We start from the raw sequence: 21,729 nt of genomic DNA on the forward strand, positions 1-21,729 counted from the left end.
ATTTATTTTTGTCAGATGGATTTTTGTCTGCATATATATATGCATACATATATATATATATGTTGCCCTGTTATATATGTTATATATATATGTTGCCCTGTGTATGTGTATATATATATATATATATATATATATATATAATTGTTGCCCTGTTTTTGTCTAATAACTCTGGAGATTCCTTAAACCAATTTTCTTCAAACATGGTACTAGGTCCCTTCAGAGGGAAACAATGTATTAAAAAATGTGCAAAAATTTGAAAAAAGGGTGGGGATATTTTGCCCTAAACAAAATTTCAAATCTTTACTCAGGCACTTTAACAAACAATTTTTTTTATAAGCGTTGAATTTTTTTAATCAAGATCACAAATTACCAAAACTTTTAATTTAATATTCACCTCCTCTTCAAAAGATTACTGTAATATTTTCCTTTTTTAGCTATATATTGCTTCAGAACAATAGTTAGTAGGTGTTTTTTGAATCTATATTTTCTATATCAGTAAGCGCTCAAACCACTAAACATTTTTTGCCCTCCCACTCCCTTCAATGGTCTGTGATAATAAAAAATATTATTTCAATTAAAATGATTTTTTTAAATTTAAATCCATCATTCCATTAAAAATATAAAATTCTTAAATTTTTGATAATATTAATTCTTTAGTATTTTTTGAAAAAAAAAATTAGCTAAATTTTTCACCCCCTTAAATTTTTTACCCCCTTTCTAGAAAATTACAACTTTGTTTATTTAGAATAATGGCTGTATTATTGTACTTTTTAAACCACTTTTAAAGGTTCTTTTTTATATTTATCACCATTAAGGAAGGGACAATTTTATTAAAAGTTAGTTTTACCTGAATGCTTTCCCTTGAGTATGGGAGCCCCCAAAATGAAAAAAAAATTTTTTCATTTTTCAAGAAACAAAAAAATAATCCCACCGTAAAACTTTCATTAATTCCTCCACAAATATAAAAATAATCACGCCTTTTGTACTTACTTATTAAATATGTATTATAGAATTATAAATAAGTATTTTTATGTAAAGATGTGAAAAAAAGGAATTCACAATTTTGGTTATTGTTTTTCAATAAAAAGTAATTATTTATCATTCATCAAATCATTTATCATAAAGATGCAAACTGAGCTTAAAATGATTGAATTGAAAAATGGATTACATAACTTGACCAACAAGAAAAGTTATGGAATTCACTGCTGGCTTTTTTAAACTGTTATAAATGCGTTTATTTTATTTAAGTGCATTTCATAATTTTATTCAGAGTGAATCGAGAGAAATATTCGTATAATGCCATTTATTGATCATTTGCATAACTTCATTTTTTAAATACCACACAGATGTCCTCCACCATGTTCTACACACTGTTTTAGTCTGTCCCACAGATTTTGCATTGCTGCTTTCATCATTTTTTCTGAGATCGCTCTGATTTCTTCTTGTATGGAGGTTTTGAGTTCATTAATTCTATCATATCTACTAATGAAAGAAACACTTTAGATTTCAGGTATCCCAGAGAAAATAGTCGCGTACTGATGGCAGGCCTTTAGAACATGTTGGCCATACATCTCCTCTTCTGGAAATCACATTTGGATCTCGGAAATCATCATCATGGATGCTCTGGCAATATTGTCAATTGCTTCACACTGCATTCAAGTCGATCATACAACAAGGCAGTTCAAGAGCAAGTAGATCTTGCAACATCACTATATATCAGTTAGAATTGACTGTCACCACTTGTAGTTCCTCTTTAAAGAAATAATTCTCTATGATTCCAAAAGCTTTCCAGAGATCACCAGATGGTTACACGTGGACTGTTCAGAGGATGTATATGAAGCTGCTAGGATTTTTATCAGACCGATAATGAAAATTTTGTTTGTTCACGCTGCCCGATAAATGAAAATGTACTTCATCACCCATCAGCAGGGCCATTTCACTGGTAAGCAAGTTAATAAATTTTGCACAATATGTCACCCAATTTTCTCATTTTTATCATACTCAATTAGATTTTGCACCATTATCATTTTATACGGATGAAATTTCAAATCCTAGTGTAAAACACTTTTATCAATGCTGTGGGATAAACGAAGGGCTACAGCATGTTTTCTGATTGAGCCCTGAGGGTTCCACTTCATTACCAGACTGATTCTGACATCATTTGGAGGAGTTCTAACGGAATGAACAGAAGCTGGTGGTTTGTTTTTGATAGCAGAAACAGTAATTCAGAGTTTTTTTTACCCATGACTTTATCATATTGCAGCTAGGAACAGCACCATAACATGGAATATTGAAATGCTGATGGAATAATCATTAGTAATCACTATAGACACTAATTTTAAAATATGTTTCCACTACAAACAAACAGTATTCAGCAGTCCACTGCTCTATTGTTACAGAAATGACATGGTATGCAAGGTCACAGCTATTCTGATTACCACTTACATGCCAGGGTTGCCGATTCAGTTTGTTAACAATTATCAGGTTCCCATGATTTACCCAATCTATATGTCATGCATTAAAAATGAAATTCATGAAAAATGTTCAAAGATTTATGTATGATCTTGAGATCAATTTACAATTTGGAGATTCACAATGCAACACTCAAACTTAAAGAAAAAAAAACAACCTAGGCAAAACAAATAATTTAGGGGATGCTTCATCGTTTAAATCAGAAAAGTATGAAAATTTTACCAACAGTGGACCAGTTTTTAGAATGTAAAATATAAAATTTGCCAATAATGTAAGATAAAAAAGTTTTATTTAAAACAACACTTAGCTATACGATGGTTTACTAAGCAATTTAACTGAATGATTGTTTTATAAATATATTTACTTTAATGTATTTTAGCTTGCAAGTAAGAATGTAGTATTCTATATAAAATTTTTTTTTTTAACTACCAGAAGTGATATATAAGCTATGCTATAAAATTCATTTAAATAATATGTTAGGTAATTTTAAAAACTTTTTACAGATGTAACTAGGCTTACTTTAAGATTTTTTTACTTTAGCCTCCATGAACACCACCATTAGGTATTTCTTCAGAGAATGAGATGAAATGACAATTTTGTAGCGTGTAGCGTGTGAAAGTGCCATGCCTGACCGGGATGAAAGGCTGAGATGCTACCACTCACGCCACAGAGGCTGGCTTACTTTAAGAAATAGTAAGCATCTAACTGTACAGAGAAAAATGATCAATCACTTGGGATATTATGATAAACTAATTTTGCTATAATTTTTCATCATTGGCCTACAGCCCAAATTTGATTGCATCAGAGATGCATTGTGTAAACATAGAGAGAATGGCTTTTTCAGATATGCCAAAGATAATCTTAGTTACTAGAACAGATAATTTTATGTTATTGTTGAAAAGTAAATTATATATTACACTGACCAAATTTGAAAAAGGTTTACATAAATTCCTCCTTCAATTATTAAATACCAAATATTTTGAATATTTTTATTTAGAAAATGACTAATGTACATATACTAAATTTGTTAAATTGTATTTTTATACATTGAAAAATATGTATTTCATAAAAATAATCAATTACTTTTAAAAAATTAAAAGAGTAATTTTAATATTGTTCCACCACCTACCTAAAAAGCTGGAAACCAGTCAATCAGTATTCAAATAACGACTTGTATATATTAACCCAATCTCTGACAAATGTCCCATAGTGAGATATTCAGCGTGTCACAAAACTGGCAGCATCCCAAGGCAAGATGGTTTGTTTTCTCCTTTATTTAGTACCTTGAATGCCTGGTAGAGAGTTCAGCAGTTACTTTATATTGATAGATTACATTTCATTTTAGATATTTTTCACATGTACGATAGATTTATCTAACAAATTTCCCTTTTATAACCCTATTCTTTGTAACCTTCTAAGTTTGGTTATGTCCGCCGTATGACATTGTTACTGTCTACTTCATGCGTGTTTATGTTTGGTTATTCTACTTTTCAGTGACATTTACTGTATGTTTTACTGAATTATAGTATATTTTATAAGTTTTAAGAACGGAATTTTTAAATGATGATGAGATATTGACAATAAAACATATGATAAAAGAAGAGATGCATTGAAACAGACCATGATAAATAGGGAATAAAGCATAAATTAGCCAAACATAAATATAGTTATCTAAATAAGCTACTTTATGGTTTTTTTTATATTAAGTTTTTATATTAACGCATTTTGGATATAAGGTGTTTTGTATTGCCTGGAAATTATAATATAATTTTGGATTATAAAAATGAATTTTTTTTCTGTAGTTATAAAAAAAAAAGGAAATTTGATTGTGACTTTACTACTGATTTTGTTGTAAAAACTAAGTAAATTGATTTTTATGTTTAATTACAGCCTATATTATTGTGATTGAAATGACATAATATGAGTTAAAACTGGTTCATTAAAAATAATTTTATTACCGTTTCAATAGGTTATTTTTTGCTTAAAAACTGCTTGCCAGTCACAAATAGTTCATTACCAGAGATAGGGTTAAGCTAATCTATAAATCTATAAAAAAAATATATATATTAAAATGATATCAAATAAATGCTAATAATGAATAAACTGTTGATTTGTTTCCATTACCTTTTGTGCTAAATATGCAGCGCGTGATAAATTATTATTTACATATAATAAATATGATAGAGCAGTCCATGCCTGGGGACCATGTTCCTCATGAGTCCAAGAAACAGGTATTAGTCTTTCCATTTCTGAAATTTGCTTTTCATTTGCTAGTAAAGCAGCTAATATATCGATACCTCTTTGATTACTAGGATCAACCGCATGAGCCTGTCAATAAATAATTACATAGAATCACACAAATTATTGAATTTATAACATTACACATTGAATGAAATTAACATTTAAGTTACTTGGATTAATATCTTTCTTCTCCATTAATCCTACCCTACTGAAGGGCATTTGTATGTGTGTCTGCCTGTGTATCTGTCCCCCTCAGCTGAGAACATGCTTACATGATCGAACATACTGCGCATAAAGAAATCTTCCATTTTTTTCTTAAATGTTTATAAACAATATATAAGAACAGTAACAATAATTATAAAATAAATTTTACTACTGTAATTCATTCATTCAATTTTGTAGCAGATCTTAAAACACAACTACTTTCGATAAAAATAAATCGATACTAAAAATACTGTTGACTATCCATTTAGGATCGTATATATGATTTTTTTTTTGGCCTTGCAGTTATATAATTAAACAAACATATAGGCAAAACACGTGGGTCAAATCAAATGGTAAACAATAATAAAAATTAGAAGAATTTTGAATTCTATATATCCTCCTTAGCAATTCATTGATTTTGAAGCAAACTTCTCTGTTATTATTGTGTCAAGGAAGTTAGTTTTGTATTACAATAATTTATTTCATAAATTGAATATAATGTATAAATAATACATTGACTAATTTATATTTAAGCTTCCAACTCTCACAGTGAGTGAATTTGCATATGGATATTATGGATCTTGATGAAAATGTTGAGGGTGTGCAATCTTTAAAAGATGCCTAAATCGAATGTGCTTCAAATTTGAATTGCTTCAATTCTTTAATCATTTTAAAAGTTCATTAGCATTAAGTCTCATCACCAGTATAAAATTTTTCTGGAGGACAATCTAAAGAGATAGCAACAGTAAGGACTTTACTTTACTTTATCAATATAGTCAAGCATTAAGGAAACAAACATTTTCAAAACTCCATTAATAACAAGTGAACTTTGATAAAAGTTCACCTGTAATTAATGGAACAGCATAGTTAATAGAACACCAATTGTTTTAAAGATGTACAACTCATTGAAAATATAGATTTAAGGAAGTGAAGATAAAAAACAATTAACTAAAGTAACAGCATATTTCAAACGCTATCCTGGTTTCACATTTCAAAGGGTAGGAACTTTTGAAAAACTTGTATAATAATATGATCCATGTTTAAATTGTATTACCAATATATGTCTATTTACTTATTCTTTGCATTAACTAAAACTTACTCCAAATTAATTATGTAAAAAATAAATTTCTAATATGTGAATAATGACCAGGTCAAGCCTGACCAGAATTTGAATGACGGATGAGATCAATAACTACAAAGATCAACACAGTAATAATTGCCAATTAACTGCTTTAATTAATCTATGCACCAGTTGATTAAAAAATGTTACACATTAAACTTACATAACTTCTTATCCACTGATATATCAGTATTCTATTTTAATTATATTATTTTAAGATAATAAATAATTATTAATAAAATGATAAAAAATATAGTTAAATGCCTTCTTAAATACTGTAATATAATCTTAATCAATTTTGATAAATGTAAAATATTAAGGTTGATGGAAATAACAATATTGATTGGAAAATAATAAATAATCTTTAAAGGGTTTACTCGAATAAAAGACTAGTGAGCATTTTTTGAAATTTCAACATAATACTCTAAGATGAACATCCAATTCTGAATAAAATGGGAATAAAATAAAATTAAGTGAAAAAGTGATTAGTTCAAATGCTTAAACAGATATTATTAGAGTAAATTAAAATCTGAGTATAAATCAGGTACACAAATTGATAGATTACTGATAAATGTGATTGTAATAATATACATATATATATTCTGAGTTTTCTTAACTGTGTGCTGATAATGACAATAACAATTTTTGGCATATATATATATATATATATATATAATTTTAACCAAAATGAAAATATGAATACAAATGATTAAAGTACAGTAATCCAAAATATGCAGTAAAAATAAAATTAAATAAAAGTAAAAAAATAATAATAATAAAAAATTAAATTATAATTAACAGGCAAATAATTAGTGTGTACTAGCAGAAACGTTAAGTTGGTTCGAAAAATTACTTGAAATGTACAAAATGCTCTAATATTATCCTCGCTTACTTCTGTGCCTTCTACAACTACATTAACTATTCTTATACAAAGTGTAATACAAATTATAATAGTATAATCATATTACCCTTTGTAATGTAATCAAAGCCATTTTTGAATAACCACTATAATAATACGTTTCACCTAAGGATGCTAAAAGTGCATGGTTACCCCGGATAGGTGACCTCTCATCCAGCTGTTTAAACGCACTAATTGCTTGTGAATAATCTCTACTTTGAGTAAGTGCATGTGCTTTTATCCATCCATTTAGCCTGAAATGAAAAGAAATTATAGCTTCACTTTCACTTTCAAGAAATTTAGCTTCACTTTGAATAAATGAATAATGTAAATCAAAATAATATACAAATTTGAAATCACTCTTCAAACTTTTCTAAAAATAAACAACCAAATATTCCTATATACCACAATATAAATTACCAACATACTCCTATCCAAAAAATTGCCAGAAGTATGAATAAGATCATTAGAAAATATAGAAATTCATTAAAAAAAAATAGGCATAATAAGGAAGAAAAGAAATCACCCACACCTCAAGAATAGAGTCATTTGATACAACAAACCTATACACTAGCATTTAAGCAACAGAAATACTCATCACTCTTAAAAACAAATTCAGATCCAACAAAATACTAGAATATATCCCAGAAAAAATAAAGATACTGAACATTGCCACAAAATAAAATTATTTCATATTCAAAAACAAATATTATACAATCTGATGATTATCTAATGGGTCCAACCTTATAGCCAGCATCCTAACAAAATACAACACATAGAAACATATTTTTATGAGTATGTATATATTCACAAACAACATACTTGCTTACAAAATAATACACAAACATCAATATGCTGACACAATCTTACTGTATGAAGTGAATGCAAAACATTATTAAAAATGTAGCCAAAATATCCCAATAAAAAAACTCTTCGGTAACAAAAAATACAACATTAAATACATAAAAATAAAAACAAACATAAACATTAAAAAATCACATTAACAAAGACTAAGAGGAAATAGTTCATAAATTTAAAAAAAAAATCGGGATACAATATGGTTTTCAGAAGAAAAAAACAAATACAAACACCAATCACAGCATCCCTGCTATACATATACATATATATATATATATATATATTGAAAGTTCTGAAATGGTCAAATAGGACATAGTTTCAAACTAAGATATAATGAACAGTTAAAAGCTATCTATAGTAAACCCAGTCACTGTATTCAGACTACTTCAAAGATGAAAATCACAAACTCAACAATATTAATAAGAGCAGGAAGCTCTTATTAATGTGTATATGGCTATGTACACATACATAAAGATGAACAATATCCTAATACATTCACACTGAATCACAAGCATCTCTATGGTAGCTATACTAGCCTCTGTACTAGATCATACAGATCCATATGATGGGCTAATATCAAACAGCGAGTTGGTGTTCTTTTTTAAAACTTTAGGTTCTTATTAAGGCTGTATAGTGCATTGTACAATGATTAGTTTGAACTTTCTGCACTTAGTTTTTTCTACAATTTTTTTTTATATTTTAAAGATTTCACATCATTTATGAGAAACTTAAATAAGGTTTTTTTCTCCATATTTCGTTTATTCTCGATATTTTAACACCGCATTAAAACAAAATGATTTATTTTTCAATTTGCTGCATGGTTTCTTATGAAATGTTGAAATCTTTTTTAAAGTAAATTTATTTATTAAATTTAATTTCCCTATTTCTCCTACACTTTCACTGCCATCAGATCCTTTTATTATGTTTACTTTTGGAATTACGTCTGGACTGTACATTCAATATAATATACTTAAAAATCATCATTGTGATTTACAATCTTTTGCAAAAATCTTCTACAGATTTATTTAACTACATTAATAATTATTCTAGGTTGATTCCTTTATTTTTGTTTTTATTTTATTTTTTTTCAATATAGATTCTTTATATAATTTTGATTTTGATTCAGTTTCTATCTTATCATCAAGTCTCCCCATTTTTTACGAACAGAAATAAACAAAATTCCATAAGAAAAATATTTTCCAACAAACATAATGTAAATGTTACTCTAGATGTTAACGATTACTTGAACAAATGGTGGAAAAAACACATTTCTTAAACATAAATGAAGGTATTTGAATTTCAATGGCCACACAGATGAGGCAAGATCGAGACTTACAAAAAGGACAAAGCTACACAAGTTCTTATGAGAAAATGATCATACATTATTACATTTTTAATGCGTTCTGACCATTAAGGTATTTAAAGATGTTTCCCAATAGACCTCCTATATGAGATCTATGAAAAACTTATTTAGGTTAATGAGTTAAATAAATGGAAAAACCATTGTACCAAAAATATTTTAACACACTTTAACATAATAAAATATTCCATAATAAAAATCAATGTTGTATTAAATGGAAAATATGAATCTAGCATACTTTTCAGTTACAATTTAAAAAAGTCTGTGTAATTAAAAACATCTGACCATAATACATAATAAATGCCAAGAGAAAGAACAGCAACACCAGTCACTGAAGATGGTTGCAAGAATAACTGAAAACATTAAATTTTAAGAACTAAGTAATTATTAAATTTGGTGTGATTTATCATTTAACAGTCGATAATTAACATAAATGTGTGTACAAAACATATTTATCATGAGACTGATTGCAAAGTAAACAAATATAGATGATAATGCCAAAATATGATTTTCTAAACAAATAATACCACTTCTAAGTTAAGCAGTCAGTGAATATAGAACATTCATTTCACAAAAAAAAGGAGTAATTAATTTAGTTTCTTTATATTATGTATCCCACTTTTTCATTTAAGCGAGACATAAATAAACGACCTGATGTAAAAGATGCACCATTAGCAATATTCAGTACTCTGAGAGTACAATACTCACTGTAGTCAGTTCCTTAATGAACAGAATGAAAGTGTCATTTGTATGATTTAATACTGCCTCCATTTTGGTAGACCTGGCATGCTTTTAAGCAACCACACATTTGGCTCAGAAAAATCATTGGGAAACAACTACACTCCTCACTTTCCCTAGTTATACCTGAAGATGGCTACATCAATTTCAAGAATAACTTAAAAGTCAAGTCAAGTCACCTACAACCATTATGGATATATCACTTAACATAACAGACATACAAATAACTTGTTACATGATAAATCCCCTGCAATAATGTGATATAGCTATCCAATAGATCACACATAACATATAATGTAAGTAGCACAATTTAGCTGGCAACAAGTCTCAAAACTCTTGCTGCAATACAATGTAATTGACTCTAAAGTAACAAAAAATTACACTTACTTTTCCCCACAGAAACCATAAAGCTTGGTAAATAGAATGTAAGTTCACACTACGTTATTTTTATGTGTAATATGTTGTTTTATGTTAATTCTACAATCCCTGGAACCCTGATTTTGATTTTCTTTTCTAAATTCATCGTTTCTGATTTTGCACAGAACCTAACTTCAAGAAATATTAGAAACTCTTTTTGATTATATGGAACAATATAAACTATTCCAAACTGAATAAACTGATCACAAATCAATTTGTTTTCATTGAAATAAAGTTTTAAAATGTAATAATGTAAATAAAAAACTAACATTACACTTCAGATAAATTTGTTTCAATTATTAATAATATAATGTGTAAAAATTTCACACATGACAATTACAGACAAAACCAAAATAACAAAATCATTGTAAAACATACCATTCCATCCCAGCAACATTAGCATCCAATATAAGACCATTAACTTCAGCTCCACTAACTCCAAGACTCAACAATCCTTCAGCAGCTTCTAAAGCCATAGGACATTCCTGAATGAACAATAAATAAAATAAACATTATAACCATGTAATCATATAAGAATCATTCCATGTCAAGTGGTCCAGTTTAGAAAATCGTCCCCAGTTGACCATCTCCAAATATCATAAAATTTTCAGTGGAGGTTCCCATGAACTGAAATGCCATTTTACCAAATTGCAACTCTTTATCTGTTATGGTTGATTTTTCGTGGCCTCTTGTAAAAGAGGTACTTGCAGTTTGTGAACACATGTAAAGATTGTTATCTTTGACTATAATTTTGATGGCAATAATAAAGATACAGACTTGAATTTTGGACCGTTGGGGTTAACTTTTTATGTTATATCTGAATATGTTAGTAAAAAGTTTCTTTTGGAACCTGGTTTTGAGATATAGCAGCTGAAATTCAGCTAAAAATGTATCACAACATTTTGGAAGTCAAAGTTTGAGCTTATTTATTTCTTTATCTAATTCTTTAATCAGAAATGAAACTGTAATTTGAAAAAGGAAATAATTATGTCTAGGATCCTGCAGTTTTAAAGCAACTGAAATCTTATGAAAGGAGAAATCCATCACCAAATTTGGTCAAAAATTTTTTATCATGATTTTTGGCCCATCTTCAAAGGCTTAGCAGACATAGAGCTTAAATTTGGTAAAATGGCATTTAAGACCACAACAACTGCCACACAAAATTTGATGACGTTAGGAGATGGTCAACTGGGGACCCCTGATCCACTTGACATGGAATGACCAATAAGTAATATAATACTGATATGGAAAAAAACAATTCTATTTATTAGAATTTACTAAAAATTATAATTTTAAAGTACAATTAATAAATAATAATTAATAAAATTAGTAATTAAAAAATTATTTTTTTTAAGAATATAATAATTCAGGGTTGACTTACAAGATGTGGCAGAAAATAAATAAGAATTGCAACACTGGAAGTGATCTGACAACAACAGAGGATCCCCTTTCACACAGCTTGTATGTCAGCCACTCCCAGACACTTAATGAAAGTTTTAACCTTACGTGGTAATTATAAAACCCTAGAGATCGTGATAAGTGAAGTCATGTTTTTGTAGTGCATTAAAAAAAAAAAAAATGGAACAGCAAATTTGCAGCAACGGTGTGCCATCAAATTTTGTGTTAAACTTGGTGAATACGCAAGTTTAACCTAAGAAAAGTTGCAGCGATCCTTTGAAGAACATTCTTTATCAAGAGCATAAGATTTTGTTATTAGCAAAAAGCATTTCTGGAGGACCATGCAGTAGTGGAAGAAGCACCTTGGCTCAGAGAGGCCTTCAACATCAAAAATTGAGGAAAATGTGAAAAAAGTGAGGGCTCCCTTGAGGTCAAACCATTGATTAGCAATGATATTGATAAGTGGTGTGTTAAATTTGAATAGGTTTACCCTTTATCATATTTTGACTCACAATCTGGACATGAAAAGGATGTGTGCCAAGTTGGTGCCAAAAATCCTTTCCATTAGACACAGATAATGAGAAAAATGTGTGTTTTACCTTCTTGACAGAATTGAAAATCATCCAGGTTTCTTCAGTTGTATGATCAATGGTGATGAATCATGGATTTTCAAATACATCCAAAAACAAAATGTCAAAGTAAAGAGTGGCACACTGACACTTCTCGCCCAAAGAAAACTCAAATGAGCAAATCAAAAATCTAATCTATTATGATTTGTTTTTTTGACAGTAGGGAGATTGTTCACATATAATTTGCATCCTAAAGACAAACAGTCAAGTTTTTTGTTTGATGGTTTGAAGCCTCTCCTTGAAAGGCCAGAAATAGGGTGCTTCATATCAGACTGGACATTTCAAACACCCGGATGCTCCACCATGTCACACAGCTATCTCCATCAACCAGTTTTTGATGAAAAAAGGAATTCCAACAGTTTCTCAGCCCCTCTATCCATCTGATCTTAGTCCTTGAAAGGACATCATTTTGTTACTACAGAAAACATCCCTAGAAGAATAACCAAGGAGTTCCAGTTAAAACCTTCCAGTATTGTTACCAAGAATGGAAACAATGCCTCTGCCAAAGTATGTCTGTCCAAGGTAAGTACTTTGAAGGTGGCAAAATACACTGATTTATAAAAATAAAATAAAATTGTTGAAAAAAAAATCAGTCTCATTACTTTTCTGCCACACCTCATAGCTTCTTTAACAATTACAACAAATAACTCTACTCTGAGCCAGTTTCTTCCACACCACAGACCACTCTCAGCAAATTTATCTCCTCTTTGTATTCTTCTTTGCTTAAGAGCACATGCACCAATGCTCTATAAAAGAGTTGGAATCACAATACGATGAAAGCTTATCTGATTATCTTAATACAAATAAAACATATCTTAATATGGACATTTACTGTTCACACATCCAACATAGCACATATAACATGTAAACTTTTAAATGTTATAAATTTTTATAAAAAAAATTATTGATCTTTCCATAAAACCAATATGACATCAATGTAATTAATATGCTTGAATTGTTCAATAACAGAATTAACAATCACAAACAATTAACAATAATGATGAGGTGAATAGATTAATTAAATTTTATACTGAATGCCATTAGGATGTACACCATGATTCTAAAATAATAAAAGGGGCGTACTTTTCAGGTTCTTCCTTCATCCACAATGAAGTTGGAGCTTATAAATATTTAACTTTAATAAACTAATTAATTGGTATAGAACTAATAATTTTTAATGACAAATTCACTTTAGATTAACATTTTTTGAACTTATGTAATAGCAATTCATCATTTTTGGTACAACTTTCACTTTTAGTGAATTTTAGTGGTATTACTTTTCAAATTCAAGGGAAGCAAATTAACAAGATACAACTCTAGAATGTGATGGAAAAAATGTGATATTTGAATATGTATATATTCAAATATCACATTTTTTCCATCATCATATTCAAATATCAGAAACAGTAACCATTTTTAAACAAACTAAAGATCACATAATACAAAACTAACATATTAAAAGAACACAGGAAGCTAGATAATGTTAAAAAATACTGTCATAAAAGTACATAAAAGAACAAAAACAAGTCCATTCACAAATTTAATTTTTTTATTTTGTTCTTTTTTTGTAATTTATTAGTTTTTAATTTTTTAACAAGTTCGTATTCCCTCAACATCATTAATATTTTCAGAACATATTTCATATTTTCAGAGTTCTTTTCTTTCTCTATGGCAAACTAAGGAACTCATTATTGTCCACACACTATTGTTCATACTACAAAATTTATTTATTCTATTTTTTTTTTTGTCTCTCAAGCCAATATATTTTTTGAGCATCATTTTCTTCCCTCTATGTTACATAATTCCTAATCAAAACTCTCTCAATAGTTCCTTCAATAATGTTTTTATTTTGACCATAAGTGACAATTTCTTTTTCAGTTTCATTTTGTATCCAGCATCAATGGCAATTTCTCTTATTGAAGCTGCAGTCTTCATCTGATATGTTTCCACATTCAGGTATATTCTGACATTTTTCATTTAATTCTAACAAGAAATACTTGTTTTATTTCATTGATTGACCAATTACAGCCAGTTTCTGTAATAAAGGCTCTATAATACATTCTCTTAGAATAGTCCTATTCTCTAAGATTTTTCTCTTAAGACTGTTCTCTTAACATTCTTATATATAAGTATGGTTATAAAACACACACATTAAGATGGGTTATGAATTAGTGACAAATTAAACAGATCTTATTGTACATATAAAACCAACCAACACATTCTCACACAAATTTTATAAGAACAAAGTTAACCAAAACAAAAAATATATTGCAATAACATGAACAGACAAAAATATAAAAAGAACTATTCTTGGATTTAAAGGTTTACACAATGAAGCCTTTGGAAAAAAATCAAAACAAACAAACCACTGTACACAGAGCATAATCAAACAATGCCCTGGAGTACACAGTAAACTGTTAACTGCTGATGCTGTAAAATGATCTACAATGAATATATTATTGTGAATATTTTCACTACTCGTAGTTCAACCTGTTTATAAAGTATTATATAACTAAAAGACTGAATCAAGATAAAAGAATTCAACACTTCAAGTCAAGAATAATTAAAATTACTAACCCTTAGTACTTCTTTATAAGCGGTAATTGCAGGTCTCTCCATTCCTGCTTGCTGAAATAACTTTGCCAAAGCCATATTCACCTTAGGTGTTCTTTGCTTTGCTGAAATAGACTGCAATATATTGATAGCTTCATCAGACTGATGTAATTTTACATAGCACAAATGTAACTGGTATTTAATATCTAAAATAATTAATTCATAAACCAATTTCAATTAGAATTTGCAAAAAAAAATAAAAATAATACAAATCAAATAATAGTTGATGTTCTAATTACAAAAAAATATTTGAGGTTCAGTCATGTCATCTGCTAAACCCTAAATTATCTTATCAAGAATTTAAGTGAAGCAAGACTAAAATGTCCATTATAAACAGACTAAAAAGAGGATATAAGCAACATACTTTTAACATAAATTATTAGAACAAAACTTTTTATTGTCAGAGCATTTTGCAATGTCAACACACCCTAAAAAAAGCTCTTCACCTATCTTTTCCATGCACCATTATCACTTACTTCTTTTCTCACTTTGAAATACTTTGGAGTCCCTTATAATTGTGAAATTAGACTGTTGCTTTTATTTTAAATAAACAGGTTTATAGAAAAGTAAAAATTGTATACATAAATAAGTGAAAGAGATTGAATGAGAAGGGTTGGGAGAGAAAATAAGAACTTTTAGGTAAATAAATGCTACTATAAGTATACTAATTTACTATCAATATAACTAGTATGATGATCTACAGAGACCTCACAGATGCTGACACAAATAAATATTTATATTATACTATCACTATATTAAGTTTGGTTTTAATTCCAAGTTCTCTTCTATTTTTTTTTTTTTTTTATATACTTATATTAGAAGGGATTCATCATTATTATTCAATTTTCTGTAAATCATTTTTTACTCCAACTTTTTAATTAATTTCGTTAAATTTACAATATCACAGAAAATTTATTTACTACATTCACAAATTATATGAGAACCTTTATTTATCATGAAATGTGATGTTCATGACATGAAATGAGTGACATTTAAGTTATTAACCATCAGAAAATCAACATATAACGAAAAAACTTATTTAAGGAATAAAAATTACAAGAGCAATGATAAATCAAGCACAAAACCAGAATCAGATTTAGTACAGTTTTTAATGCAATTAAGTACTGATTGGATTATTGGTAAAACATGTGTGTGTGTGGGTATGTTTGTGCATATGCATATGTGTGATAAAACAAGCAATATGTCATGAGAGATTCATAATCAACACCCAGCAAAAACTACAGAAGATAGATTGTTGAAAATTTGTATATACATTCATCTTACAATGTAAGTGCACACACGAAAGGATTTTTTGAAATTCGAATGGGGTAAAAATTAAATTTACATCATTTTTTGATAACAAATAATATATCTACTTGATTTTTGGTGTGTAATCGCCATTTGATTATGTAAAAACCAATTTGTAGATTTTTTAAATTCCATGTTTAAGGGTTTTCAACTTTTTTAAATTCAGAAATTTTTAGAATTTCTCAGAAACAAATGAAGATATCAACATGATTTTTGGTGAGGGTAATCTTCATGTGAATATCTAAAACCCCATTTCTAGATTTGTTGAAATTTGACCTTGAAAGAGATGAAAGGTAAAAAAAATTTTCAACAATGATTACAAATTTTCCTCATTTTCAACAGTACTGAACGAAATATTCAATAGAGGTGGGCTTCCAAATACTCTTCAGATAATTATCTAAAAACCATTTTCAGGTTTTTTTTTAATAGGTACAACAGTGTATGGCATGGCAACTCAACCTACACAGCCACTGCCACTGTTACTGTATGTACAATAATGCAACTGGCTGCACCTGCCTCGTTACTTGGCTAAAAAACATAAAATAAAAAAAATGAGAGAAACAAAGTACAATCATCGCTCAATGATGTTTACCAGGTAATGCTAAAAAGTAAGCAAAATACATTTTTACCAGTATGAACAACAGGTAACCAGCTAGTATACTGACATAACATATTGGACATATATATCGGGAACCAGCTCTACATTGAGTAACAACTATTTTTAAGATGGAGGCCGGCTGACTATTTTGGAACCTGCATACTTAAGATCATTCAAAAGTTTCAGGTCCTACACTGACCAAACTGTTGCTCTGACAAAACTACAATTCACTGATAGTTTCTTATAAAATGAACAAGCCGTAGTGTTTATTTATCATTATTCAAGCAACAGTTTAAATAACATAGAGTCAAGGAAGCAAAGACCCTGGCTAGATGGGACAAGCAAGTAAAGCGAACCATGGCCAGCTAAACATCCACTAACCTACCAGGTTGGTCTAGTGGTAAACACGTCTTCCCAAATAAGCTGATTTGGAAGTTTAGAGTTCCAGCTTTCAAGTCTTTTAAAGGCACTTTTATACAGATTTGAACACTAGATCGTGGATGCTGGTGTTCTTTGGTGGTTGGCTTTCAATTAATTAGATATCTCAGGAATGGTCAAACTGAGACTGTACAAGGACTACACTTCATTTACACTCATAAATATCATTCTCATTCATCCTCAGTAATACCTGAACAGTAATTCCCGGAGGCTAAACAGGAAAAAGAAAGAAAGCTAAACATCCACTAACCATAATTGAAAATCCAATAAGTAACCACATAGTGTTGGGAAAGCCAGTATATATAAATATCATGGCGACTCAGTGTACCAAGTCATTTTGGTTTGCTGGTGGCAGATGAATAACAAACTCATAAGCCCATTCAAAACCATCTATCAAATCGTAGTGTACCAGACTGGCTACTACAGCATTGAGCACAAACAGCCCATGATACATACGGAGAAATATCTGTGCCATTGTGATACAAATAAGTCTCACATCGTCCCCACTTCCATGCCGCCCGCCTGGTCGTTAAACATTATGAACACATTCCTATATTTACTTTTCCAAAATTTTGAATAGTTTTTGTAGGAAAAAAAAGAATATATGATCACAGTAACCATCAAATGTACAGCATCACTGAACCAAATATTAGCTGTATTTTAATATAAACTTTAAGCATTATTTTTTATACTTGCCACTTTTAAAAATCATGTTAAAACAACCAAATTTTTATGAAAAAAAGTAATTTCTCCTTTTGGCAAATGCGCCAGCGCCCGCCGCGCGCGCGCACACACACACACACACACACACAAATAAACACACCCACGTGCATTTCTATTTTATAAATTATTTAAAAAACCTTCTTTTTTTTTTAATTATTTTTCTTAGAAATATTATAAATTAATACAATTTACATATGTAAACAATACTTGTATCCAAATATTTCAAATAATATATAAACAAACATTTTTTATAAACCTTGCAACAAGTAACCACAAATCAACTTTTTTGACAAGTTCCCCTTGCTGTATCTCAAATTACATTTAAATCTCAATCTTAAATTTTTGCAATGCATAATAACATCATAAAATATCAGAATAGTTCAGATTTTTACCTCATGTCCTAACAAATACTACAAATAACAAAAACAAATTTTACAAATATGATTTTTTTTTTAAAGAGGAAACAAGTCTCAGATCTGAAACTTCATAGCAAGTTAATAGTACTTCCCAACTGTTGCCTTATATACTTTATTCCTTCTTTAAAAATCCTAGACAATAATAATATTTCAGAAGAAATTCTTCAAGTTTTATTAACGTCACCTTAAACCTAAAGTAAAAATTCTAATACACCAATTTGCAGCTCTTTATTTTCAAAGCAAACCACCATTCGGAAACCATTAGATAGGGCAAATAACAGATTTTTTTGTTAATCCTTGACTTCATCAAAAAAGACTCTAATGGTCTGTAAAACAAAAATGCATGCCACGAAAGCTAAATAGAATAAAATTCAAAAAAAATCACAATCTTCAACTTCCAATAGATAAAAGTAATTACAAGAAAATAATCATTCTTTTTTAAATGATTACCAACCATGTGAAATTACTTATTATTATAGATATTGTAAAAAAAAGGTTGAATGCTTACCTTTTGCAATACTTTTTTTATAATTATTAAAATCAATATGAATTCATGCTATATATTAGTTTTTACTTGTTTTGACTGCTTATAACTTGATAACAGCTTAATTTTTTGAGATAAAACTTACAGAGATTTGTACAGGATTCATCATCAATTATACTTCAACTCTTTACGAGATAATTAGAAAACTAACAACTGCTACAATTAGAATAACTGACAACAAATATGATCTCTCAGCCACAAGTAAAACTGTATTTTAACAATTAGAAAATAGAGTAGTAAAAGTAAAAATACACTGCTTGTAAACTTTCATTAAATCAATGATTTCAAATCATTAAATTTTCATTGTGCAGCAGTTTAGTTCTGAGCAGGTGACCCATGCACGGTAAAAATCTGCATCATGTTATCAGTACTCTTGTCAATTAACAATCAGTTTCGTGAGTTATAACAACCTGTTCAGAAAATAATACGTTCTGTGAAGAGAAGTTAGAATTAAGGTTAGCAACATAGACTTTGACAATGCATAGGTTTCCTGTTATCCAAACCTGCTTTCTGCCATTTAGATCTTGTATTTTTCTGATCCTATGCATAGCTATTATGATATATTAAAATATAAACAAAATTTAAGTGATAAAGGTATTGCTCAGAATTACCATAGTTTATTACATAATGCTAACAAACTAATATTAGAAATTAAAAAAAAAGAAAAGAAAAATACATACCAACATCAGACACTAAATCCTTTGAAGTTTCGTTTGGTTTTGTTGCAGGTTTGGACTTGAAAACTGATTTTTTAAACTGGAGAGCATGTCTGTAAATTGATTCAGCTCGGCGATATAAACCCATTTGAAAAAGTGAATTCCCATAATATATGTACATTAAAAATTTATCAGCTGGGCTTAAAATCTGAGGATTATGCTCACTAACTGTTATAACCAAATTAACCTAAAACGTAAATAAGATTGTAATAAATAAATAAACATTAAATAAAATTATTTTTTTTACATTTAGCTGAATACAGAAAAAAGTTATTTAAGTATATGTTTAAGAATATATATCACACTTAATAAAAAAAATAAACACAAGCAGACAATAACGTACACTAATCACTGAACATAACCTTTAAACGATCCCCTTTTTATCATATTTCCTTCTCATTAAAATATCAGAAACTATTAAAATTTAGACTTACCAAAGTTACTACATTAGAAAATAACTCTTGTCCATATAATAGTTTAACTTGATCAAATACTGAAGTCGACATTCTAAACCGCTTCTGACACACCAGTACGCACAACGGCAACAAGGAATTGCCCTCAACGCAATCAGTTATGCCAATAGCAGCTATAAATTAAATTGTGGTGACACTTTAAATAAGATTAATTTAATGAAAGTAAGATTGATCCGTTAATTCTTATTTTGTATTACAATAAAAATGGAAAAATACTTGTTATATATAACTATTAGCTACATCCACCTATGTTAGCTTTCAACAAGTTATACTAGCCCCCAGTAAAACGGATATCGAATGGGTTAGGTAAGGTGTAACCGCGGTACTTAAATCATTAATTTTAAAAATTCGGCACAATAATTTTTAATGATTTTTTAAGATTCCAATTTATTTTACGTAAAAGTCAATTATTTTTTCCTATTAATCTCTTAATTTGTTTTAAATATTGTAAAGATTTTTATCAATATTTATTTTTCGTTTTCTTCGATCAATTAGGAAAATCTATTAGGCTGTAGATGATTTAGAGGAGATAATCCCCTGCCAGGTTTATTAAATGTAAATGTTTTGAATGATTTTTAAGTGCCATAACTTAAAGCAGATTTGCAGACTTTTAACACCAAGTGCCACGTGAGTCCAACGTGGATTCACAGTGTTACAGATCTAATGGCCGCGTGAGTCGAATGTGTCACAACATGTTAGGTTTAGTTATATGGCCGTGTAACTTCGCTCTGGATTCTATTAAAACACATGGCCAGTATGTCATGAAACTGTTATTGGCCTGTTGATAGGGAGTCCACACTGGTGTCACATGGCTATTACTTTATGATAAATGTAATGAAATAATGCAGAATATCAGTATTAAAATATGATGTTATTTTTATTGACAAAAACTATACAAAAGCAATTGCAAAAAATCTGCTAGAAAATGGGCTTGAAAATAAAATATAGATAATAAAATTTCAACTTGTGAAATAAAAAAAAAAATAACTTTTCAGACAAAACATTTATGTACACCAAAAAAAACACTCCAAGCAAAAGTGTTTTTTACACACACCACACATTTATATCTGGTTTGAGTAGTTTTTCGCATGGCAATCTTCCTGCCTTCGGCCTTTGACTTTTCTTCATAACATTTATGACATCGCCTTCTTCCTTGTCTGCCAACATTGACAAGGCGGTGAGGTTGGTCTACTGGTGTCTGAGGAGGAGCAACGGCACTAATGTTGATTCATTTCAATTCTTTGAATGCAATGATTTGCATGTTCCCATTTGTAAGCTGATTGTATAAGTATAGCGCATTTACTACATTGGTTCCAAGAAGCAATTCCACAGCAAGTTTTCTGTACCACTTCTCTCCACGTCTCAGAGACGAACAACAACTCTTGATTTGGTCCGATGGTCCTTGAAGTATCGATGAATGCCTTTCCTTTGTTGTATTCTATGACACACTTCGGTTTCTGAACAGGATTGTTTCGTCTCTGAACTTTTATCATATCATCAGTGTGTTTGGTTGTCAACATTAGGACATCTTTTCTGTCATGCCATTTTAACACAACTACACCTGT

The 21,729-nt window shown here is 29.2% G+C and overlaps 1 protein-coding gene across 1 annotated transcript in view; it reads right to left on the reverse strand.

The window, feature by feature from the left end:
* LOC142330189 (anaphase-promoting complex subunit 7-like) overlaps positions 1-20,311 on the reverse strand; it is a 37,126-nt gene extending 16,815 nt beyond the window's left edge. Inside the window, exons 1-6 of the mRNA XM_075375304.1 lie at positions 20,126-20,311; positions 19,656-19,878; positions 14,913-15,094; positions 10,687-10,793; positions 7,006-7,189; positions 4,597-4,800 (exon numbers count right to left, since the gene is read on the reverse strand). Coding sequence (XP_075231419.1) covers positions 4,597-4,800; positions 7,006-7,189; positions 10,687-10,793; positions 14,913-15,094; positions 19,656-19,878; positions 20,126-20,197 — 972 coding nt within the window. The 5' untranslated portion in view covers positions 20,198-20,311. The remainder of the gene's footprint in view (positions 1-4,596; positions 4,801-7,005; positions 7,190-10,686; positions 10,794-14,912; positions 15,095-19,655; positions 19,879-20,125) is intronic.
* Positions 20,312-21,729: the final 1,418 nt, after the last annotated feature.

Source organism: Lycorma delicatula, chromosome 9 (genome assembly GCF_047948215.1).
Source record: "Lycorma delicatula isolate Av1 chromosome 9, ASM4794821v1, whole genome shotgun sequence".
Taxonomy (NCBI): domain Eukaryota; kingdom Metazoa; phylum Arthropoda; class Insecta; order Hemiptera; family Fulgoridae; genus Lycorma; species Lycorma delicatula.